At 38.8% G+C, this 27,547-nt stretch overlaps 1 protein-coding gene across 1 annotated transcript in view; it reads left to right on the forward strand.

Annotated features, from left to right (window-relative positions):
- LOC136857816 (sphingomyelin phosphodiesterase-like) overlaps window positions 1-27,547 on the forward strand; it is an 84,010-nt gene that overhangs the window by 28,235 nt on the left and 28,228 nt on the right. Inside the window, exons 3-4 of the mRNA XM_067136769.2 lie at window positions 19,911-20,083; window positions 26,131-26,325. Coding sequence (XP_066992870.2) covers window positions 19,911-20,083; window positions 26,131-26,325 — 368 coding nt within the window. The remainder of the gene's footprint in view (window positions 1-19,910; window positions 20,084-26,130; window positions 26,326-27,547) is intronic.

The raw sequence follows: 27,547 nt of genomic DNA on the forward strand, positions 1-27,547 counted from the left end.
GCATTATCCTGCTGAAACAGAGCATTGGGCAGCCCCTGAAGGTACGGTAGTGCCACCGGCCGCAGCACATGCTGCACGTACCGGTGGGCATTTAACGTGCCTTGAATACGCACTAGAGGTGACGTGGAATCATACGCAATAGCGCCCCAAACCATGATGCCGCGTTGTCTAGCGGTAGGGCGCTCCACAGTTACTGCCGGATTTGACCTTTCTCCACGCCGACGCCACACTCGTCTGCGGTGACTATCACTGACAGAACAGAAGCGTGACTCATCGGAGAACACGACGTTCCGCCATTCCCTCATCCAAGTCGCTCTAGCCCGGCACCATGCCAGGCGTGCACGTCTATGCTGTGGAGTCAATGGTAGTCTTCTGAGCGGACGCCGGGAGTGCAGGCCTCCTTCAACCAATCGACGGGAAATTGTTCTGGTCGATATTGGAACAGCCAGGGTGTCTTGCACATGCTGAAGAATGGCGGTTGACGTGGCGTGCGGGGCTGCCACCGCTTGGCGGCGGGTGCGCCGATCCTCGCGTGCTGACGTCACTCGGGCTGCGCCTGGACCCCTCGCACGTGCCACATGTCCCTGCGCCAACCATCTTCGCCACAGGCGCTGCACCATGGACACATCCCTATGGGTATCGGCTGCGATTTGACGAAGCGACCAACCTGCCCTTCTCAGCCCGATCACCATACCCCTCGTAAAGTCGTCTGTCTGCTGGAAATGCCTCCGTTGACGGCGGCCTGGAATTCTTAGCCATACACGTGTCCTGTGGCACACGACAACACGTTCTACAATGACTGTCGGCTGAGAAATCACGGTACGAAGTGGGCCATTCGCCAACGCCGTGTCCCATTTATCGTTCGCTACGTGCGCAGCACAGCGGCGCATTTCACATAATGAGCATACCTCAGTGACGTCAGTCTACCCTGCAATTGGCATAAAGTTCTGACCACTCCTTCTTGGTGTTGCATTTGCTCTGTCAGTCAGTGTATTACTCTGTACAGAATAACATCATCTGCAAAAAGCCTTATCTCTGATTCCACTTCTTTACACATATTATTGATATATATAAGAAAACATAAAGGTCCATTAATACTGCCTTGAGGAATTCCACTCTTAATTATTACAGGGACAGATAAAGCTTTACCTACCCTAATTCTCTGAGTTCTATTTTCTAGAAACAGAGCCACCCATTCAGTCACTTGTTTGTCAAGTCCATTTGCACTCATTTTTGCCAATAGTCTTTCATGATATACCCTATCAAATGCTTTAGATAGGTCAATTGAAATGCAGTCCATTTGGCCTCCTGAATCCAGGATATCTGCGATATCTTGCAGGAATCCTACAAGTTGAGCTTCAGTGGAATAACATTTCCTAAACCCAAACTGCCTTCTCTCAAACCAGTTATTTATTTCACAAACATGTCTAATATAATCAGAAAGAATGCTTTCCCAAAGCTTACATGCAATACATGTCAAACTGACTGGCCTGTAATTTTCAGTTTTATGTCTATCAGCCTTTCCTTTATACACAGGGGTTACTATAGCAACTCTCCATTCATCTGGTATAGATCCTTCATGCAAACAATAATCAAATAAGTCTTCAGATATGAACCTATATCCCAACACATTGTCTTTAGTATATCCTCCGAAACCTTATCTATTCCAGCTGCTATTCTAGTTTTCAACTTTTGTATCTTATTGTAAATGTCATTGTTGTCATAGGTAAATTTTAATACTTCTTTATTATTAGTCACCTCCTCTATCTGGACATTATCCTTGTAACCAACCATCTTTACGTACTGCTGACTGAATACTTCTGCCTTTTGAAGATCCTCACATACACACTCCCCTTGTTCATTAATGATCCCTGGAATGTCCTTTCTGGAACCTGTTTATGTCTTAAAGTACCTATACATACTCTTCCATTTTTCACTAAAATTTGTATGAGTGCCAATTATGCCTGCCATCATGTTATCCTTAGCTGACTTCTTTGTTAGATTCAATTTCCTAGTAAGTTCGTTCAATATGTTCTTACTTCCACAGATATTTCTATATTTCTTTCCACCCTGCACCTCCTTCTTAGTCTCTTTACTTCTCTGTTAACTTATAATATAACATGAACTCTTTCTTGATCCTGAAGAGAAGATTTTATCTCAGTGACATCATCAGGGTTATTGTTATTGTTATTGCTGTTGTTGATGTTGTTGTTTTAGTTTTTTTTTGCTAGGGGCTTTACGTCGCACCGACACAGATAGGTCTTATGGCGACGATGGGATAGGAAAGGCCTAGGAGTTGGAAGGAAGTGGCCGTGGCCTTAATTAATGTACAGCCCCAGCATTTGCCTGGTGTGAAAATAGGAAACCACGGAAAAACATCTTCAGGGCTGCCGATAGTGGGATTCGAACCTACTATCTCCGGGATGCAAGCTCACAGCCGCGCGCTTCTACGCGCATGGCCAACTCGCCCGGTTGTTGTTTTAGTCATCAGTCCATAGACTTGTTTGATGCAGCGTTCTATGCCACCCTATCTGTGCTAACTTTTTAATTTCTACATAACTACTACATCCTACGTCTACTCTAATCACCATCATTTTACCATTCTTACAGCCTACAGTTTTCTCATAAACCAACTGCATAAGTCCTGGGTGTCCTATCATTCTGCTGTATTTATTCTGGTCAAATTTAGCCAAATTGATCCCCTCTCACTGATTCGGTTCAGTATCTTTTCATTCATGAGTCGAGCTATCCATCTCACCTCAGCCTTCTTCTATAAGACCACATTTCAAAAGCTTCTACTCTCTTTCTTTCTGAGCTAGTCATCGTCCATGCTTCACTTCCATACAATGCCACACTCCAGACAAAAGTCTTCAAAAACATCTTTCTAATTCCTATATCAATGCTCAAAACGGGCAAATTTCCTTTCTTAAGAAAGGCCTTCTTTGCTTGTGCTAGTCTGCATTTTATGTCCTCCTTATTTCTTCCATTATTAGTTATTTTACTACCCAAGTAACAATATTCATCTGTTTCCTTTAAGACTTAACTAGCTGATGTACCCATGCTTCGCTACGGGATTCTCGGAAAGACGGTCTTTGTGGTTTTCCTAACTGCAGTTAACTTCTTCTTTCTTCTCTTCTAGCATATTTCATTCCACTGCTGGATATAGGCCTCTTCCATATGCTTCCATCGTCTTCGGTCTTGAGCCACTTGGAACCAGCGTGTTCCAGCCAACAGCTTTATGTCATCGAACCATCTCTTCTGGGGTCTTCCCATGCCTCTCTTGTGTTCCCATGGTCTCCAGTGAACAGTCCTAGAGGTCCAACTATTCAAGTGACTATACAGCAATATTCTCATTTCTTTCCAATGAGGGTAGGAGAAACTTATGGAAGATGAAAATCCTAACCGAAAATGTAACTATTACAAAGAATACAGGAGTATGTTTCACTCATTTTCTCGAGCTTGAGGTTAAGTTCCGCTTTTGACATTCTTCTTGTTATGTAGATTTAGGGCAGTGCATTTTATTATTGATAAAATACAATCCTAAAAGTAACATAGATGATCAGAAACCAAGTGAGCCTTAGGCCATTACAAAAATGTCAGTAGGAATGATAAGGGAACAGGGAACTGGAAATCAAGTAGGGATGACATAAAATTGTTAGTGTTGAACTGTAGAAGTATTGTAAAGAAAGGAATAGAATTAAGTAATTTAATATTTTAATAGGAGTAGAATCAAGGCTGCAAAATGATATAATGGGTGCAGAAATTTTCTCACGGCACTGGAGTGTGTATCGTAGAGATAGGATAGGAATGGTGGGAGGGGGAGTATTCATTCTGGTGGAAGAAGAATTTGTAAGCTACGAAAAAGTTAAAGATGAGACACATTAAATTTTAGGTGTAAGGCTCATTTCTAAAGATAATAGGCAACTTGATATATTTGGAGTGTACAGACCGGGAAAGGGTAGCACTGACGTGGATTCGGAATAATTTGATAGGATAGTCAGCTATGTGGGAAACGACATGGAAAGAAATGTGATTGTAGCAGGAGATCTGAATTTGCCAGATGTCAATTGGGAAGGAAATGCGAACGACAGGAAGCATGACCAACAAATGGCAAATAAGTTAATATGGGAAGGACAGCTGATTCAGAAAGTGATGGAACCAACCAGAGGGAAAAATATCCTGGATGTGGTGCTGATAAAACCAGATGAGCTCTATAGGGAAACTGAAGTAATAGATGGTATTAGTGATCATGAAGCTGTTTTGTCATAGTTAAAAATAAATGTGATAGAAAGGAAGTTCTTAAAAGTAGGACTATTAGGCAGTACCATATGGCTGATAAAGCAGGCATGAGGCACTTTCTAAAAAGTAACTATGATCGGTGGAAAACGGTAAATAAAAATGTAAACAGACTCTGGGATGGGTTTAAAGAAATTGTTGAGGAATGCGAAAACAGGTTTGTACCTTTAAGGGTGGTAAGGAATGGTAAAGACCCACCTTATTATAATAGAGAAATAAAGAGACTAAGAAGGAGGTTTAGACTGGAAAGAAATAGAGTTAGAAATGGCTGTGGAAGTAAGGAAAAATTGAAGGAACTTACTAGAAAATTGAATCTAGCAAAGAAGGCAGCTAAGGATAACATGATGGCAAGCATAATTGGCCGTCATACAAACTTTAGTGAAAAATGGAAGGGTATATATAGGTATTATAAGGCAGAAACAGGTTCCAAGAAGGACATTCCAGGAATAATTAATGAACAAGGAGAGTGTGTATGTGAGGATCTTCAAAAGGCAGAAGTATTCAGTCAGCAGTATGTAAAGATTGTTGGTTGCAAGGATAATGTCCAGATAGAGGAGGAAAATAAGGCCAAAGAAGTAATAAAATTTACATATGATAACAATGGCATTTACAATAAGATACAAAAGTTGAAAACTAGAAAAGCGGCTGGAATTGATCAGATTTCTGGGGATATACTAAAGACAATGGGTTGGGATATAGTACCATATCTGAGGTACTTATTTGATTATTGTTTGGTCGGAGGAGCTATACCAGATGAATGGAGAGTTGCTATAGTAAGCCCTGTGTATAAAGGAAAGGGTGATAGACATAAAACTGAAAATTGCAGGCCAGTAAGTTTGACCTGCATTGTATGTAAGCTTTGGGAAGGCATTCTTTCTGATTATGTTAGACATGTTTGTGAAATTAATAACTGGTTCGACAGAAGGCAGTTCGGTTTTAGGAAAGGTTATTCCACTGAAGCTCAACTTGTAGGATTCCAGCAAGACATAGCAGATATCTTGGATTCTGGAGGTCAAATGGTCTGTATCGTGACTGACCTGTCTAAAGCATTTGATAGGGTGGATCATGGGAGACCACTGGCAAAAATGAGTGCAATTGGACTAGACAAAAGAGTGACTGAATGGGTTGCTATATTTCTAGAAAATAGATTTCAGAGAATTAGAGTAGGTGAAGCTTTATCTGACCCTGTAATAATTAAGAGGGGAATTCCTCAAGGCAGTATTATCGGACCTTTATGTTTTCTTATATATATATGATATGAGTAAAGGAGTGGAATCGGAAGTAAGGCTTTTTGCGGATAGAGTGATAAATAAGTTACAAGATTGTGAGCAACTGCAGTGTGACCTCGAAAATGTTGTGAGATGGACAGCAGGCAATGGTATGTTTATAAATGGGGTTAAAAGTCAGGTTGTGAGTTTCACAAATAGGAAAAGTCCTCTCAGTTTTAATTACTGCGTTAATGGGGTGAAAGTTCCTTTTGGGGATCATTGTAGGTATCTAGGTGTTAATATAAGGAAAGATCTTCATTGGGGTAATCACATAAATGGGATTGTAAATAAAGTGTACAGATCTCTGCACATGGTTATGAGGGTGTTTAGGGGTTGGAGTAAGGATGTAAAGGAGAGGGCATATAAGTCTCTGGTAAGACCCCAACTAGAGTATGGTTCCAGTGTATGGGACCCTCACCAGGATTACCTGATTCAAGAACTGGAAAAAATCCAAAGAAAAGCAGCTCAATTTGTTCTGGGTGATTTCAGACAAAAGAGTAGTGTTACAAAAATGGTGCAAAGTTTGGGTTGGGAAGAACTGAGAGAAAGGAGAAGAGCTGCTCGACTAAGTGGTATGTTCCGAGCTCTCAGCGGAGAGATGGCATGGAATGACATTAGTAAACGAATAAGTTTGAATGGCGTTTATAAAAGTAAGATCACAATATGAAGATAAAGTTGGAATTCAAGAGGACAAACTGGGGAAAATATTCATTTATAAGAAAGGGAGTCAGGGATTGGAATAACTTACCAAGGGAGACGTCCAATAAATTTCCAATATCTTTGAAATCATTTAGGAAATGGCTAGGAAAACATCACATAGGGAATCTGCCACTTGGGCGACTGCCATAAATGCAGATCAGTATTGATTGATTGATTGATTGATTGATTGAATGAATGTAGCGATTAAAAGCAATGTTATCAAATAAAATACTTGCTCAAATGAAAAACCGCACATTTCCTCACTTTTAACGAACAGTACTACGGTGCCGATCTTACAGTCCAAAGTTCCAGTGCTGGAAATACCAGGCCGCAGACAGCCGTGAGCACTCCTCAGCCATTATTCCATTAAATATACACACCGCTCATTCCAATGGCTGCCTCAGAGTAGGGCTTGAATAGCTTAAATGCTATGATGAACCAGTTTGTTACATACCAGTAGTATCCGAAAATTTATGAGCCAGAGGAATGGCATGCTAAAGAAGAAAGTTATCTAACTCCCCAGCTACTTCCCACCAATATTCAGGCAGGCTGTTATATTCGGTATGACCGGGCAATTTAGCCGTCCAGTTAGGGGCGCATAGCTGTGACCTTGCATCCGCGTAGTGAGTTCGAAACCCACTGTCGACAGCCCTGAATATGGTTTTCCATAGTCTCCCATTTTCACACCAGGCAAATGCTGGGGCTGTACCGTAATTAACACCAGGCCCGCTTCCTTTCCACTCCTGACCCTTTCCTATCCCATCCTCGCCATAGAACTTATCTGTGTCGGTGCGACGTAAAGCAAGTTAAAAAAAAGAAAAAGAAATCGGTAAACAGCAGTAATCCCATCTATCGGACATGACTGGCAACAGAAGACACAAAGCACATCACAACAATGGTCAATGTAATGTTATTGTTGTGAATGTTATGAGCTTTCTTTATTCTAGGCCTTCACATTAATTTTCTTTCGACTCTGTGATATTAGGGCACTTACAAAATTATTTATAGTGTACACTGCAGTTCCTTATTCCCCGATTTTACATACTGATTTTCATTAAATTCTGTTTACCCATTTTCTCGTGACTTGGCGATGATATGGACTTAGCAACAAAAATTAAAATTCATGAATATCTCTGTTATCGGAGCCGGTAGGTAAAAATGTATAAGACATAAATGATCGGAAATTTAATACTATATAACTTTAGTAATGTAGTATTTGTTGATAGGACCACTAATAACACAAATATTTGAGAATTAAATTTTAAACCTTCCCTGAAACTACCATTCCACTCCATGTGAATAAAAAATTTTATGGCCTAGATTGTAGCTACTTATTTTCTGACTTTGAATACCGATTTTCATTGAGATAGGACCACTAATAACATAAAAATTTGAGAATTAAAGTTTAGGCTTCCCCTAAACTACCATTTCTTTCAGCATGAATAAGATTATTTATGACCTAGATTGTACCGACTTATTTCCCGACTTTGCATACCGATTTTCATTATGATAGGACCAATAATAATATAAATACTTGAGAATTAAATTTCAGGCCTTCCCCTAAACTACCATTTCTTTCAGCATGAATAAGATTATTTGTGGCCTATATTGTAGGGACTTATTCCCGGATTTAACATACCAATTTTCATTAAATTCTCTTCAGCCGTTTTCTTGTAATGCGTGTACATACATACATACAGACAGACAGACAGACAGACAGAAATTATGGAAAATTAAAAAGTGCATTTCCTTGTTACTGTGGACATGACTGATACAGAAATACCATCCTTTTTAAAATTTTGAGCAATGTACAGACAAAACTCTTATTTTATATACATAGATTTCCTAATCTGATATTACCTGCATCACTTGCTGTCATTCGTCTGCACTCCATTACTTTTGTTTTGAACTTACGTATTTTCATCTTGTACTCCTTACCCAAGTCTCTGTCCATACCATTCAGCAATTTCTCCATATCTTCTGCAGTCTCAGATAAAATAACAATACCATCAGCAAATTTCAGGGGAAGGTGATTTCCTCACCTTGGATTGTGATTCCCTCCCCAAATTCCATTTTGATTTCCTTTACTGCCTGTTCTATACACACATTGAAGAATAGGGGGGACAAACTGCAACCATGCCTCACTCCTTTCTGCATTGCTGCTTCTTTTTCAAAGCCATTGAATCTTATCACTGCAGACTAATTTTTATACAGATAGATTGTAGATAATTCTAGATTCTTGGTATCTGATCCCGATCACCTTCAGAATCTCAAATAGCTGGGTCCAACATTATCAGAAGCCTTTTCTTGATCTACAAACACCAAGTATGTGGGCTTGTGTTTCTTAATTAGATCCTCTAAGATCAGATATTAAGTCAGGAGTGTTTCAAGTGTTGCTACATTTCTTCTGAAGCCAAATTTGTCTTCCCCCAACAAAGTTTCAATTTGTCTTTCCATTCTTCTGTAAATAATATGTGTTAAAATTTTGCAGGCTTAAGATACTAAACTAACGGTGTGGTAGTTTTCACACTTGTCAGTACCAGCTTTCTTGGGAATAGGTATAACTACATTCTTTCAAAATTTGGATGGCATTTCTCCTGTCTCATATATTTTACATACTAAATGGAATAATCTCACCATGCTCGTTTCTCCAATGTCAGCCAGTAATTCAGAGAGAATGTCATCAGTTCCAAGTGCCTTGTTCTTATTTAGGTCTCTCAAAGCTCTGTCAAATTCTGACCTCAAAATTGGGTCTCCCATTTCATCAGCATCATCAGCCTCTTCTTGTTCCAGAACCATATCATCTACATCTTTACCTTGATACAATTGTTGGATATGTTCCTGCCATCTCTCTGCTTGTCTACTTTCCTCAATGTATCCACAAAGATGCACACAAAATGCTGTCAGTTGGTGCAGTTACTTATTCCCATCTATTTACAAATTAACACACACATAACATTAATCACAGTATCGCAAACAAAACACTTCGTTCCGAGAACATCAACAAAGCCGTCTTTTTAAACTTATGTTGATCACTTCAACATGGAGACTGCAACCACTGCATGTCAACACAAGGTCACAACTATATTGTTGCTACACCATAACTCTACTAAACGATAACTGGTCTTTCCATCAAGATCGCTTCCTTAGATATGTGCCTGGCCGGGCTTCTAGAAAGATACGTTACAAAAAATAACTTCTCAAAAATTCTAGAGTGCTTAATACATAGATTATAGTGTACAGAATATTCTACCATCATCTAGTGCCTTTCTGGAAGTTATGGTGTGTTTCAAAATACCATAATGGATTACAAATTATATATACTGGTAAGAATAAATTATATAATATTAATTTACAGGTATTTACATTAACTGAACTCATATAAATATGTATATTCAAAACGTATTTACTGGACTTCCAGGCTATTTAAGAACACATAATCATTATGGGCAACTTTAACTCTAACCTACTTAACTCTAGACCGGGCGCGGCAATTTCTGTCACACTACCGGGCGCGCGGTTGACTTTGTCAACCAGTTACATTTCCAGTCATTTACAAGCTTCCAATAGCATAAACATTTCATTTAACGGCTTTTTATCTTTTGTTTCAATGTTATTCTTGAAATAAAATTAAAAACTTGTGTTAGTGATTAATATGAATGTACTTAAAATAGATAATCGTGAACATGTGAACTAATTCTGATAGGGACATGAATACTGTGCCTATTTATAATGAGTTAAGCAGTATATACATAATTAAATTAAAATAATGGTCATATTTTAATATTTGCACAATTATACAATGAAATTATTATATATAATAGCAAAAAAAAATACTGGATGAAAAGTACACTTTGTTGCCATGTTCAAGAAATCTTTCTCATCTTATCCCCCGAGCAATGCCATAATTTCACTGCTGGTCGCAAATTTAGCATCGCACTCACGGCTGTAATTCACTTCCTCCCGCTTCCTACAAATTAGTCAAGTATAATAGTTCATCGACCATCTCAGCGTTTATCAACTGCATGAAACAGTCAATTTCTGTTGATACCTTCGTCGCCTCACCTTCTGGTCCTGGCATATTTTTAAAATGTTCCTTGCTTTTACCCTTGAAGTATGTTTTGAAAAGTCCGTCTTGGACTATATTGTTCCCCCATCTCTCCTGAAGATAAATTCCCTTTCGTTATTGTCTTCATAGATCTCACTGTCCAAAACGGCCTCCTGTTCTGTATCACTGTTATGATCCTGATCCGATACGTTTATAATTTCCTCCTCATCCAAAAAATCTGAGGCAGAGTCCTTTATTTCATCGGACAACTGGCTCAAAATGCCAGGTATGTCTTCATCATTGACAAAAAGAGACCTAAAATAGAAATATACTACATGTAATTACGCCTGACTTTGCCTAATTACCCTAAAAGTACAGAGGAAAGGAAATTTTAAAGAAATACATTTTACTTATATCACCAGGTGCGTGGTTGACTTTGTCAACCAGCTTCGGGTTCCAAGAGTTTGCTCAAAATAATTACACACGTATCGCTTCCACGGTTGTCGAAACTCGACTGAACTGAAGGTCAAGTGTGAGAGCAAAGGTATTAATTGCGAGGTGGTGAAAGACTGACAGTTCTAGGAATTACAGCGTAAAATAGTGCGCTGGCTGACAAAAACAACCAGCGCGCCCAGTCTAGGGTTAATACGACTCATGACAGTAATCGATTATTAGATTTATTTACTACTTGTAACATGACTATTCTCCCACTACAACCCACAAATCACGTGTATACAACAAAATATTCATCTCACACACTCATCGATCTCATTTTAATGAACAACCCAGGTAAAGTAATAACCCATGGACAAATCCATGTACCATCCATTTCAACCCATGACCTTATATATTTATCCTTTTCCCTCAAAGTGCCTAAACACAAACCCAAGTACATAACTGTCAGAAATACGAAGGACATAAACTTGGATTACTTGAATTATGACACTTATTAACTACCGTGGGACAATATACAGAGTCTAAATGATACCGACATTGAAGTTAACTTGTTTAATACAATGGTAAAGAACTTATATGACAGACATGCCCCTAACTGTTGAATAAAGGTTTCTCGCCCTTCTTGTCCATGGCTAGATAATGAAGCCAAGAGAATGATGGCCCGCTGTGACTCGTTATTTTGACATTATAAATAAACCTTAGACGACACAGGCTTCGAATCTTACTGCATCTTAAGAAATCGCACAAAGCAGATAATCAGAAATAAAAAATGTACATATTTCCGGAATTTAGCTAACAACATAAATTCTAATCATGCATGGGACCAACTTAGAGCTCTGGAAATAGGAATACATCAACAGAGACAGACACTCTTGACATTCCACTTGACAAACTGAACGATTACTTTAGTAGAATAAATATTCAACCTACCCAAATTAACTGCACCGACTCACTGCCCTCCCTTCCAGCCAATCCACCATTCACATTTCACAGTGTCATAGAAAATCAGGTTAAAAAGGCTTTGTACTCGATTAAATCAAAGGCCGCAGGTGTAGATGATATTCCTATTACTTTTATACATAACATTATGTGTGCTGTCCTGCCTATACTGATGCACATACTGAACTACGGTTTACTAAATGGAACTTTCCCAACTGTCTGGAAAACAACCAATATTATACTGGTACCTAAGAGTTTAGACCCACAATCACCCTCTGACTATCATTCTGTGTCCATACTCCCTGTGCTTTCCAAAGCCTTGAACGTTTAGTATATGAGCAAGTTCTGGAGTAGCTAAATAAAAATGCTCATTTGGACCCTTTGCAATCTGGATTTAAGAAGGGTCACAGTACTGCAACAGCACTTTTGAAGGTTACTGAAGACATTAGAAATGCTATGGACAAACGACTGCTCACTATATTTATCCTTCTTGACTTCAGTAGCGCCTTGGACACTATAGAAATTCAGACTATGATAAAGAAAATGGAACTGCTAAATTTCGACCTGGCTGCACTTAAGCTTTTAAGTTTTTATTTGAGTAACCGTCAACAGCGTGTAACAGTAAACGACAAGGCTTCTAAATGGAAAATGAAACTTAAGGTGCCCCACAGGCAGTATTCCAGAGCCCTTACTTTTCTGTATTTATATCAATGACATACCATCTGTGACAAGAAATAACACAGACCACCTCTCTGCTGATGATCTTCAAATTTATCAACACTGCAAGACTTCAGACTTAGGTGAAACAATGCAAGATATTAACAGTGACCTCTGATGACTCAGTATATATGTACAATGAAATTCTCTTATACTAAACTCCACAAAATCTCAGGCAATCATAATTAGATCACAATAATGACTGAACTGCTCAAACAATGTCGTAATCCCACCTATCCTACTGAATGGTAACATTATTCCATACAGTAAAATGGTTAAAAATCTGGGCGTAATTATGAATGAAACACTTGATTGGTCTGATCACACAAAAGAAATCTGTAAAAAGATTTTTGGAGTGCTTTACCCTCTTAACTGGCAAAGGGATGTATTTCCATTTGAACTAAAGGCCAAACTTATACAGACACTGGTTCTCCCTATTCTTGATTATTATGATGTTTTAGTTGATATGACAAGAGAAGAAACTCTTAAACTTCAACGAGCACTGAATTCTTGCCTGCGATTTATTTACAATATTGGGTATGATGTTCATATCACCCCATACTATCAGGCTGTCTCATGGCGGAAGCCTGATCAATGTCAGCAGCTACACATTTTAACAATGGTGTTTTGAGTGTTAGCTGAAAGTCAGCCACTGCATATTTCTTCTAAATTCACCTTTTTATCATCATTTCACAACTTAAATACACATTCCAGATCCTTTCCTTCTATTCCAGTGCACCGCACTAATAAAATTAATAGATCGTTTGTAGTGACCGGCGCCAGATTATGGAATTCCTTGCCAGCTCAGGTCAGAGAAACTAGCTCTTTACCAAGATTAAGATCACCTGCCGAGACTACCTGCTCAGGACAGCTGACTGAATGGTTGAAGTATGAATGTGTGAATGCCTGAGGATTAGTCATTATTGAGTTTTTAATATTAATTAGTTTTAATATTAATTTAGAAAGTAATTTAAATTTATTTTCAATTCTATTAATTTATGTAGTTTTAACTATTTTAAGTAGCCTACCTCAGTTATTTGTTTTTGATTAGTATGTAGTTAAGTGGAAGAGAGGGCCTTGAGCCCTAACTTCGCCACTGTAAGGAAAAAAGGCATAAATAAATAAATAAATAAATAAATAAATAAATAAATAAATAAATAAATAAATGTACAGCACATTTTTCATGACATAACCTCACACACAAAACGATCATTCGACTACATAAATAATACTAAATAGATCTACATCACAAGTCATAATAATAATAGTAATAATAATCATAATCGTAATAATAATAATAATAATAATAATAATAATAATAATAATAATAATAATAATAATAATAATATTGTTTCCAAGTTATATCTGTTTATCACACTTGCATCATCCTTAGAAGTTGTTTCCCATCTGAACTCTTTAATATTCATACACCTCGTTTTCCTTTCTCCAAAGATTTCCTTGATTTTCCTGTATGCAGCATCTTCCTTTCCTAGGACCATACAACCTTCAATGCCCTTACACTTCTCTTTCAGCCAGTCTTCCTTAGCTGTCCTGTACTTTCTACCCACTTCATTCTTTAATCGTCTTTTTTCCTTTCTGCCCTCTTCATTTTTTGCATTCTTGTACTTTTGTGGTTCATCAATCATATCTAGTATCTCCTGAGTTATCCTTTGATTCTTAGTTGATATTACATTTCTTCAGCAGCCCTAGAGACCTCATTCTTCACGAATGTTCATTCTTGCTCTATTATGTTTCTTTTAGCCTTTTCATTTAGTCCTTGTGCAACATGTTCCTTGAAACAGTCCCTCACACTGTTTTCTTTCAACCTGTCTAGATCCCATCTCCTTGCATTCCTTCCTTTCTTCAATTTCTTCAACTTCAGATGGCATTTCATGACCAACAAGTTGTGGCCAGAGTTCACGTCTGCTCCTGGGAAAGCTTTGTAATCCAACACCTGGTTTCTGAATCTCTGCCTAATCATAATGAAGTCTATTTGATACCTTCCAATGTCTCCAGGTCTTGTCCACATATACAGTCATCGTTTTTGGTGTTTGAAACAAGTATAAGCAAGGACTAAATTATGATCAGTGCAGAATTCAACCAGCCGACTTCCTCTTTCATTCCTTTGTCCCAATCCGAATTCTCCTACTATATTACCTTCTCTTTCTTGGCTTACCACTGCATTCCAATCTCCCATCACAATTAGATTCTCGTCACCTTTTACATATTGTATTTAATCTTCTATCTCTTCATATATTCTTTTAATTTCTTCATAATCTGCTGAATTAATAGCCACATAGGCCTACACTATTGGGGTGGGCATTGGTTTAGTGTCTATCTTGACAACAATAATCCTTTCAGCATGCTGGTCATAGTAGTTAACCCACAGCTCTATTTTCTTACTCATTACCAAACCAACTCCTGCATTTCCCCTGTTTATTTTTGTGTTGATAATTTTGTAGTCTCCTGTCCAAAAATCCTGCTCTTCCTGCCAATGTACTTCATTTATACCAACTAAATCTAACTTTAGTCTCTCCATCTCCCTTTTCAGATTCTCTAACCCACCACAGCGATTCAAACTTCTAACATTCCACACTCCGACTCACAGAATGTCAGTACCCATCTTCCTTATGATTACCCCATCTCATGTAGTCCCCATCCGGAGATCCAAATGGGGGACTATTTTACCTCCGGAATATTTAATTCGGGAGGAATCCATCATTAGTACATCATTCATACAGAGAGAGCTGCATGTCCTTGGGAATTACTTACGGCTGTAGTTTCCCATGCTTTCAGCCATGTAGCAGCATCAGCACAGCTAAGCCATGTTGAGCATTATTACAGGTCCGTATCAGTCAACCATCCAGACTGCTGCACTTGCAACATCCGAAAGGCTGCTACCCCCCCTTTCGATGAACCATTTGTTAGTTTATCCGATATGGTTGTACCTGCGGGTTGGCTATCCGCTTCATTGGGACGTGCAAGCCTTCGCACTGTGGCAAGTTCACGTTGTTCGCAAGGGAGGGTTATACTTCCTATACTTCCAAAAAGTTTATGGAATTTATAGATGATGTCAAAGATTCAGTTATGAAAGAATCAAGACATCAGTTTGTCATACCACAGAAGAAGCGCCAGATCTCAATGCACATCAAGGGAAGAGAGGCAAGTATACTGCCTAAAGAAAATGATGTATCATTTGTGAAAGCCCTTATAAAAATTAAAAGGTATTCATTAAACTCTGAAAGTCCATGGATTGAATAATTTGTAAGTTCCTGGGATTTTGGTGCAAAACATTTTAATGTAATTAAGATTAAGGTGATGAACTGTACAGCAATGAATCCACCAGCTGTAACTGTTTTGGTTTTCTTGAAGAGTATAAGAATGAAGAATTTTGAGATACACATATTGAATTCTAAATGTTAAAAATCGATAACTAAATTTATTTCCAATTTCCCTTTTGTGAATGATTTTATTTATAATTCAGTAGATATTAATTGAAATGAACTTCACCTTCATATATGTTAATCATGATGTTAGGTTCCCTTTAATAATAATAATAATAATAATAATAATAATAATAATAATAATAATAATAATAATAATAATCATAATAATCATCATCATCATCATCATCATTATTATTATTATTATTATTATTATTATTATTATTATTATTATTATTATTATTATTATTATTATTATTATTATTATTATTGTGGTTCATGTTTGTGGGTTACTGTAGTCACGTCCTAGTTCGTGAACCATGGGCAACGGCTGAGTGGCCTAGTAAGTTATCCTGAGAGTCGGGATACCAGCTGCTATGGAATGGGAGTGGGCATCTCGGACATATTCTGAGTCGTGGCCCTCCTTGTGCTCAGGCGGCTAGGACTATAAAATTCACCGGTGGTCCATAACCCGTTAGAGGAGAGATCCTCACTTGGACTATGTGCAAGTAGGGCAGCATCCTGCTTCATGAATTTACCGAGCTCAGAACACTTTAAGCAAGCCTCGGACCTATGGGAGTAACGGAGTCCCACTCCCATTTGACAGGCGAGGGACTCCTTGGAAACAACTTGGCGAACGAAATGGAATTCGATGGGGAGCTATCAATATTAATGGGGCTTATGGAAGAAAGAAGGTAGAACTGGCTGAGTCAGCAAAGAGGATGCATCTGGATGTGCTAGGAGTAAGTGATATTCGGGTAAGGGGAGATAATGAGGAAGAGATAGGAGATTATAGGGTGTACTTGACGGGCGTTAGAAAGGGAAGGGCAGAGTCTGGGGTAGGGCTCTTTATCAGGAATACCATTGCACGCAACATAGTTTCTGTTAGGCACGTAAATGAGCGAATGATGTGGGTAGATTTGTCAGTGGGAGGAATTAAGACAAGAATTGTGCCGTGTATTCACCATGTGAGGGTGCAGATGAGGATGAAGTTGACAAGTTTTATGAAGCATTGAGTGACATCGTGGTCAGGGTCAACAGCAAGGATAGAATAGTGCTAATGGGCGATTTCAATGCGAGAGTTGGGAATAGAACTGAAGGATACGAAAGGGTGATTGGTAAATGTGGGGAAGATATGGAAGCTAATGGGAATGGGAAGCGTTTGCTGGACTTCTGTGCTAGTATGGGTTTAGCTGTTACGAATACATTCTTCAAGCATAAGGCTATTCACCGCTACACATGGGAGGCTAGGGGTACCAGATCCATAATAGACTATATCTTAACAGACTTTGAATTCAGGAAATCTGTTAGGAATGTAAGAGTTTTTCGGGGATTTTTCGATGATACAGACCACTATCTGATCTGTAGTGAACTAAGTATCTCTAGGCCTAGGGTAGAGAAAGTGAAATCTGTCTGCAAACGAATAAGGGTAGAAAATCTCCAGGACGAGGAAATTAGACAGAAGTACATGGATATGATTAGTGAGAATTTTCGAACAGTAGACAGTAAGCAGGTTCAGGATATAGAAAGTGAATGGGTGGCATACAGGGATGCTGTAGTAGAAACAGCAAGGGAATGCCTTGGAACAACTGTGTGTAAAGATGGGAAAAGGCGAACATCTTGGTGGAATGATGAAGTGAGAGCAGCCTGTAAACGTAAAAAGAAGGCTTATCAGAAATGGCTCCAAACAAGGGCCGAGGCAGACAGGGATTTGTACGTAGATGAAAGAAACAGAGCGAAACAAATAGTTGTTGAATCCAAAAAGAAGTCATGGGAAGATTTTGGTAATAACCTGGAAAGGCTAGGTCAAGCAGCAGGGAAACCTTTCTGGACAGTAATAAAAAATCTTAGGAAGGGTGGGAAAAAGGAAATGAACAGTGTTTTGAGTAATTCAGGTGAACTCATAATAGATCCCAGGGAATCACTGGAGAGGTGGATGGAATATTTTGAACATCTTCTCAATGTAAAAGGAAATCATCATGGTGGTGTTGCAAACAGCCAAGCTCATGGGGAGGAGGAAAATAATGTTGGTGAAATTATGCTTGAGGAAGTGGAAAGGATAGTAAATAAACTCCATTGTCATAAGGCAGCAGGAATAGATGAAATTAGACCTGAAATGGTGAAGTATAGTGGGAAGGCAGGGATGAAATGGCTTCATAGACTAGTAAAATTAGCGTGGAGTGTTGGTAAGGTACCTTCAGATTGGAAAAAAGCAGTAATTGCACCTATCTACAAGCAAGGAAACAGGAAGGATTGCAACAACTATCGAGGTATCTCATTGATTAGTATACCAGGCAAAGTATTCACTGGCATCTTGGAAGGGAGGGTGCGATCAGTCGTTGAGAGGATGTTGGATGAAAACCAGTGTGGTTTCAGACCACAGAGAGGCTGTCAGGATCAGATTTTCAGTATGCGCCAGGTAATTGAAAAATGCTACGAGAGGAATAGGCAGTTGTGTTTATGTTTCGTAGATCTAGAGAAAGCATATGACAGGGTACCGAGGGAAAAGATGTTCGCCATACTGGGGGACTATGGAATTAAAGGTAGATTATTAAAATCAAAGGCATTTATGTTGACAATTGGGCTCCAGTGAGAATTGATGGTAGAATGAGTTCTTGGTTCAGGGTACTTACAGGAGTTAGACAAGGCTGTAATCTTTCACCTTTGCTGTTCATAGTTTACATGGATCATCTGCTGAAAGGTATAAAATGGCAGGGAGGGATTCAGTTAGGTGGAAATGTAGTAAGCAGTTTGGCCTATGCTGACGACTTGGTCTTAATGGCAGACTGTGCCGAAAGCCTGCAGTCTAATATCTTGGAACTTGAAAATAGGTGCAATGAGTATGGTATGAAAATTAGCCTCTCGAAGTCTAAATTGATGTCAGTAGGTAAGAAATTCAACAGAATTGAATGTCAGATTGGTGATACAAAGCTAGAACAGGTCGATAATTTCAAGTATTTAGGTTGTGTGTTCTCCCAGGATGGTAATATAGTAAGTGAGATTGAATCAAGGTGTAGTAAAGCTAATGCAGTGAGCTCGCAGTTGCGATCAGCAGTATTCTGTAAGAAGGAAGTCAGCTCCCAGACGAAACTATCTTTACATCGGTCTGTTTTCAGACCAACTTTGCTTTACGGGAGCGAAAGCTGGGTGGACTCAGGATATCTTATTCATAAGTTAGAAGTAACAGACATGAAAGTAGCAAGAATGATTGCTGGTACAAACAGGTGGGAACAATGGCAGGAGGGTACTCGAAATGAGGAGATAAAGGCTAATTTAGGAATGAACTCGATGGACGAAGCTGTACGCATAAACCGGCTTCGGTGGTGGGGTCATGTGAGACGAATGGAAGAGGATAGGTTACCTAGGAGAATAATGGACTCTGTTATGGAGGGTAAGAGAAGTAGAGGAAGACCAAGACGACGATGGTTAGACTCGGTTTCTAACGATTTAAAGATAAGAGGTATAGAACTAAATGAGGTCACAACACTAGTTGCAAATCGAGGATTGTGGCGACGTTTAGTAAATTCTCAGAGGCTTGCAGACTGAACGCTGAAAGGCATAACAGTCTATAATGATAATGTATGTATGTATGTATGTATGTATGTATGTATGTATGTATGTATGTATGTATGTATGTATGTATGTTATTATTATTATCTCACTTGACAGATTTGCAATCTTCTCTGCCTGTACCCAACAAAGTATTATTGTAAACTCCTTTATGGTATGTACACCACTGCCACCACTGCCACCATCACCACCACTGTGTCACTGAAGAAGCTGAGGAAAGGGAACAAAACTTGGATAAAAGCAAAAATATTTTGTAAATCATGGTTGCATTCTGGTTAATAGACCGATGACTTTCAGTTCTCCACTTATTTGCCATTCGTAGGGAAGAAGACGAAACACTCTAAAATTATTGTATGCCAAAGTGTATGATCAATGATCACTGGATTTTTTTTTACCATACTCTTACCTGATAAGTTGTTGCTTTTCATCAGTTTCCTTCACTTTAACATGAATAATGGATAAATTCTGTTTCAGAAAATTGATTATATATACTTCACTGGAGATTTAATAGACCACGGAGTATGGGAGACAAGTCGAGAATCCAACAAAAATATCTACAAGACAGTGCTCACTGCTTTCCGAAACACTTTTGTTAACATATCATTATTTCCTGCTCTTGGGAACCATGAACCCAGTCCATTGAATGTGTGAGTAGTTTACCACATGACTGTTATAATTATTGTAAATAATTGGCTTTTCTTAACACATTGCATAATATAGTGATTCTGATCCATCATAGGACATTTTCATTATTTTTTCTTTTGGATTTATATCCTGGTGAGTAAACTTGTGTCCTCATCCTGAGGTGGTGCAGCTCTTTTCAGGCACATCCCCAATGGAGGTGATCTGTATGTACCATTTTAACGACATACCAGCCCTCCTGCCATTATTAAATTTCTGGCAGTACCGGGAATCGAACCCGGATCCCCGAGGATGGTAGCTAATAGTGCTAACCATTACACTATGGAGGCAGACGATTTATATCCTGAGAAAACTGGTACATAATTTACAATTAACCCGCCAATGGTCGCTATATGAGCAAAATGCTCACGCTCATTGAAAATCATCTGCTCTTTTATACAGCATGTAGATTCGAACTTGAGCCCTAATGTACCTTCGTACAGCAGTTTTGAGAAAAGTACGGATGCATTGAAACTCACTTCTGTGATCTTGAGAAGGGACAGTGAGGGAGGAATTATCAGCGACCGTCAACAGTGAGCATTTTGCTTCACGCACGACCAGTCACATTGGTGCTAATTTCTGTGTGTGTTATAGTTTTGCTATTGTTGTATGTTGCATCATAGTTGAAACAGTTCTTTGCAACTTATTGTATTAATATTTTGTGTAATTAATGCATGACAATGACCTCAAGAAGTGACATTTTAGCTTGGTTTGATGAAGTTCCTAGTGATCAACTCGGGGGCGAGAACAGTGACTCGGATTGTGAAAGTGAACACAGAGAACACAATACGGATATTGAACAGTCCGAGACAGAAGAACGTGCTGATAGAACCGTACCTGGAGAGCAATCTTAGTTGGCGAACAACCTATGTTGGAGATAAATGAAAATTTCATGTTTAGTGACAATATTTGTATAAGGAAAAAATAAGGTGACGAAGTGGGGCAGACACCCTCTAAGAAGAAATCCACACTCATTTACTTGTGCTGAAACTATAGTGATTCATCCTTCTTGTGTAAAGGGCATTTCGAAAGACACATAAACTATTTTAGAAAGCTGGGAATTGTTTTTTCCAGACACACTTATAATCATTTGAGATATTTGTAATTTTATTTGTAATTTTTAGTGTTAATTATAACCATTTGAGATTTATTCTTATGTTCATTTAATATGTTAATACATTTACGCTTGAAATCGGGTGGTATTTATTATATAAACACGTCATATCACACAGTGAGCATTTTATTCAACACGTGACCACTCGCATTACTTTCATCCTGATATAGATGTTGATTCCCATAGGGAATCTGAAATATTTGTCCTGAATGAGCAAATTTATAATACCAATATAAATGGTCCGTTATTGGACATTATAAATTTTCCAGCTAGCTCAATCAACATCTATATCATCTGATGGCCAAGCAGGCATCAATTTTCAGTGATGAGACAAAGTCTCTTGGTGTATTGGCACTGCCGGTGGCTCCAGTTGGCCTACGCAGTGGCCTCCACGGTATGCACTAACCAGCGTATTGGTAAGTGTGCTAGGTACCAACTGATGAGCCCACCCTAGCACATGAGGGCGAAACGCTGGCAACCAAGAATGAGCTAGCTGGAAAATTTATAATGTCCAATAACGGACCATTTATATTGGTATTACTTTCATCCTAGCGACCACTTGCGGGTTAAATACAAAAATGTCAGTGAAACTTACCAGTCCAATTTTCTGTTGAATCCACTTATCACTGTCACTCTCATTTTGAATTATTATACTATACAAAAATATATTAAAATTTTTCATGCCATGAAATGAAAGTATGCCACTTTTACTAATACGCATAAAACTTCAAGACAGGATAGAAACAACAAAGCTAAAGTGGTATGGGCATATGATGAGAATTGGAGAAGAGAGAGTGCCAGAAAAATCTTTTTTTAGAAAAGTTAACAGGAAAGAGACCATGAGGAAGACCCCAAAAGAAGTGGAAAGATCCAATGTGGAAGTGCATAGAAAAGAGGGGAGAAAAACCAGAAGATGTACTTAGAAAAGGAGAAGAGTGGTGGAGAGACAGGCAGCGATGGAGGTCATTGATTCACAACCAACCTGAGAAGCTGGAAACAGGAAATGATGATGATGATCCTTGCTTGATTGTATGACTAATATTTTCTCTTTGAGATTTTTCAGTGAATTCACTGCATACATAGCAAAATAGATCAGGAGAATTTACACACTGACAACATTGTTGCTGTAAATTAACATTGTTGCTGTAAATTGACACTTTGTGTGAATAGGGAACATGCATGATCCGGGGTTTTAATTAAAAATATGCTAATCTGATTCAAAATTGCATGCAGAATTCAAAAATGTGATCAGAATGTACAAATAATAACTCCAAACATGATAAAAATCTACGAAAATGTCACGTCACGCAAGTACGCGATCTCATTGGCCTGACGTCATCGTACAGGTTGACTGAATTAGCAGACGAAATAACACATAGTGTGCTGTGAGAAGCAGGATACACTTCGCGTATTTCTACTTTACGTTAGTGTCTAGTATGGTTAAATTCGAGGTCTATACATTGGATAATAATCTGAGTGGTATATTTTAGACTTAAAATGAATCCTGCGCAGACAGTGAGGCAGAAAACTTATAAATGGTGTAGAGTTCCGATGTGCAATAGCACATCACATACCATACCAAACAAATTGTTTATAAACGTTCCAAAGACGCTAAAACTAGGGAGAAATGGATTTTGGCGAGCTGGAGAAATGCTGGTGATATATCGGAAAAGTTTACAGTTTATTTTTTTGAAGATTTTAACGTAAGATGAATTTGTTTGAATTTTCAAATCACTTTTCCATGTCAGCTGTTCTAGTGGTAAAACTTTAAATTTTAATGTATGATGCTTTATTTAAATGCTTCAATTACATCTTGGAATATGAAAGTAATAAACAGTGCATTAAATAATGCTGATTATTAAAGTATTCTCGAAACCTAACCTATGTTTTGGGCGATCCATGTCAAGATAATAAATCAAAGGGGTTATGAACCATTTTGACAGCTCTAATTCTACCAATATATCTCGGCATGGGACAGTTATGTATGTCTTTATTGAAGAGCTTAATTGGTAAAGAAATTTAGGCTATATCTAAATACTCTATAATGTAACAAAGAATAGGCGTGTACATCATGAAGGGAAACAACGTGAATTTAACAAATGTATAACTCTACACAAAACCAATGCTTGTCTGTTGGGGTCTTATAAGTTAACAATGCTCAATTATAATAATTATCATAATATTAATGAAATAAATAACATAATTGCACACAAGTGAAAATAGTGATGTAGGTGTTTAAAATATTATCCAACTTAGCCTAAGTTTTAGGTTATACAAGCCAAGTCAATAAACCGAAGGGTAAAAATATCGCGCGAGTTGGCCGTGCGGTTAGGAGCGCGCAGCTGTGAGCTCGCATCCGGGAGATAGTGGGTTTTGAACCCCACTGCCGGCAGCCCTGAAGATGGTTTTCGGTGGTTTCCCATTTTCACACCAGGAAAATGCTGAGGCTGTACCTAAGGACACGGCCGCTTTGTTCCCATTCCTAGGCCTTTCCTGTCCCATCGTCGCCATAAGACCTATATGTGACGGTGTGACGTAAAGCAAAAAAAAAGTAAGTCACAGCACCCAAAGACATTCCTGTATTGAGCGACTAAAATGTCACCAGGACACTTTTCTTTCCTGATATGCTCAGCTTGTTAAAAGCCAAATGTAATTAATGTTATTGGCTTCACGCCCCGCTAACTACTTCTACGATTTTCGGAGACGCCGATGTGCAGGAATTTAGTCCTGCAGGAGTTATTTTACGTGCCAGTAAATCTACCGACACGAGGCTGACGTATTTGAGCACCTTCAACTACCACCGGACTGAACCAGGATCGAACCTGCTAAGTTGGGATCAGAAGGCCAGCACCTCAACAGTCTGAACCACTCAGCCCGACTTGTGAAAACTAGATGAAGTCATATTTATCTTTATCATGTTTAAATTTTTCCCTCCACAAAGATATTTAATTCTCTTTCATGGGCCCCAGAAGTGGGTAGGCCAGTTGTCCCAACCATAAATATATATATTTTTTTGAGAATGATAGATTATAGCCCTATAGTACTATGATCTTTCTTTCTTTCTTTCCTTCTTTCTTTCTTTCTTAATCAGTTTATCCTTCAGGGTTGGTTTTCTCTCGGACTCAGCGAGGGATTTCACCTCTACCACTTCAAGGGTAGTGTCCTGGAACGTGAGACTTTAAGTATGGTGATGCAACTGGTGAGGAGGGCCATTACCTCACCCAGGCGGCCTCACCTGTTATGCTCAACAGGGGCCTTGTTGGAGGATGGGAGGATCGGAAGGGATAGACAAGGAAGAGGGAAGGAAACGGCCGTGGCCTTAGGTGCCTGGAGGAGAAGTAGGAAAATACGAAAAACCACTTCGAGGATGGCTGAGGTGGGATTCGAAACCCTTCTACTCAGCTGACCTCCCGAGGCTGAGTAGACCCCGTTCCAGCCCTCGTACTATTTGTTTTCAACTTTCATGGCAGAGCCGGGAATCGAAACCGGGCCTCCGGGAGTGGCACACATTAATCACTACACCACAGAAGCGGACTAGTACTATAATGCTACCTATATGTTTATGTTAGTGCTGAAATCCGATTTCTTACTTTACTAATGCTGAAAGCCCGAAAATGTAATGTTATTCTTTGATAGGGGAATCAGTCTAGAAGGAAATGTTGAAAGTGATGTGATATCTATCCAGGTTCGTTGTTATCCTAATACTATGGGTTAAAGTACATTGCACGTATATAAAAGACGCCACTTACAAACTTGCTTCTTATCCGCGAATTTCTGCGGTCACAAAAGTCACTATTTTTCAACAATGATGACATTTACACACGATAGATTGTCTGATTGTGCTGTTTTGAACCTTTCTTCTGTCATTTTGAAGTTATTCGCGATCATGAATAATAAACGATCGGCTTTTAGCAACGGCTGATGCACAACGGCTGGTAGAGCTCCATGCGGTACTGGATCGTGACGTCACAGCGCGCCGCTTACGTCAGAGGCCGTTTCACTCGCCTTGCGGAAAGGCACTATTAAATATTTTTTTAATGGTAGAAAACAAGGCAACATACCACAATGTAATACGTTTCCGTACTATTTCATTGGTGTACTTTTCAAAGAAAATATGTTTGAAAATGATGCATGTTCCCAATTTTACAAACTACAAGACTGTTTAGCATACCTATAACATTTAAAAACATTGTTATTCACAATTACAAAATGAACATCCAAACTAACAATAAATGCAATCACAAAATTTTTCATATGAATGTTATGCACAATACCAAGCCAATCACTACACTGTCTGAGTTTTCTTACCAATGCTAATATGCAGTGGAGAAACAATATATACTGTATGTATAAACAGGGCATGTCATAAAAGCAATAAAAGAAACTATTACTTCCATTAACATCTGCCTGCAATCTTTTTTCTTAGGTTTACTTTATCCACGCTGGAGTGGGATTGCATTAATGAACAAAAACCTTACATGATACGAATAAAGGAATACATTTTCAAATTCAGCGGACACAAAAATATGATTTCAATGTTTTAAGTTTTGCCTCTTTTTTAAGATTATTATTACAGTGTTATCTGTGATCTTTTATTTCATGATGTTGTTAAATTAGACTGAAATTTGGAAACACTTCTATATATTTGTACCATTTGAATTTGCTTCTTTTTTAATGGATACATTAGAAGCTTAAAGTTCAAAGAAAAATTGAAAGATCATTTTTGTTTCTCATGAATTTCATTAATTGTTATTCTTTCAATTCATAATTATTGTGACTTGTATTATTTTCTGTAGATATTCAACTCTTATGAGTGTGTCATTTCTGCTGTAAACAGAAAGCAATTTATTATCTTCCAAACAAGCACAAGAAGTAATTGTAAACTGTTGTTTGTCTCAGATACACCCCTCCTGAGATCACTGATGATGAGCTTAGCATACAGTGGGTATATGAGGCAGTAGCATCTCACTGGTCACATTGGCTGCCAAATGAAACCATGAGTACCATACTCCAGGGAGGCTCTTACACAACACTTGCTCGACCTGGTCTTAGAATCATCTCTCTTAACAATAATGCATGTTATATTTTCAACTGGTAAGTTCTCCTTAACAACCTAAATATGTATACAGAAATATTTTATTGCTCCTACATTTGAAGGGACAAAGACTGTTGTCGAGTGACAGTAGGATAAATGAAGTCTTAATTGAGATTTATTATTTATGCAGCAGCCTATGGCACTATAGCTCCTGGAGAGCCCTGGCCTCCCAGATAACCTCCTTTCTTCCACTCTATTCATCACTCTCTGCCGCCATCTTCTGACTCCCAGCCTGCAATTATAATAACTGTAAAATAATAGCATACTGTAAAATATCGCTTGGTAGTCCAAGGCCCTTCAAGGCCTGTAGTGCCATGGGGTTTGGTTGGTTTATTGTAAAATGTATCCATGGTCTGCCCTCATTTCTTATTCATTCAGGACAGCTTCTGTCACCACTTGCCAGCAAAGAGGTCTGAGGTAATATAGGTGATTGTAAATCATTTTAACACGCTGAATCCAGTGCCGGAGTCTGGTTTTCTTACGACATACATTAAATACATTAAATCTCGCTCTGCAAATAACCTCACCCTTTGTGGGTGGGGTTAACTTCCAATAAGTAACCAGGGGAACCTGACCCCTACAGAGCGCATCCCAAGGTGGCGGATAGGGGGCCCTTACATTATGTAGGGCAGGTTGAAATACTCAATACAACCTGTGGATCAGCAGGTAGCCCAATTCTTGGGAGCTTTAAAATACTGAGATACCCTCTCTCCAGGGGTCATAAATATGGAAAGCCCTTGCCCTGAGTTATGGGTGAAGACCTCAATGGCATCTACAGCGGAGAAGATGGACTTTGGTACAGTCGAGGTGGCAGAAGGGGCAAATCCATAGGCTCTGTACTCCAGAGGAACAGTTACAAAAGGCGTCCGACTCCATGTTAGGGGCTGCCTAATTTGACCCAGCAGAAGATAATAAAATGCCTTCAGTAGTGGCGGCCCATCATACAAACAGCCTGCAAAATGAGTGCGAGTGAATCAAGGCCTCGGAAAATTCTAGGGCGTCACCCTGAAGTGATGCGCAGTTCCCGGTGCTCTGGGGGAACTGTAAAAAGTGGGCTACTAGACATCACAAGAATCAGTATCATCAATGTCATAACTTTGAATGGCAAGGTAGAAGAACTTATAGAGTATATTGTACCAGGAAAAGTCAAAGGAAAAAGGGAATGAGACTTAACTATGGGGTGTTCTGTGCTTAGAAGCAGGTACAGAGAAAGGTATTCGC

This window comes from Anabrus simplex, chromosome 1 (assembly GCF_040414725.1).
Source record: "Anabrus simplex isolate iqAnaSimp1 chromosome 1, ASM4041472v1, whole genome shotgun sequence".
NCBI classification, from domain to species: domain Eukaryota; kingdom Metazoa; phylum Arthropoda; class Insecta; order Orthoptera; family Tettigoniidae; genus Anabrus; species Anabrus simplex.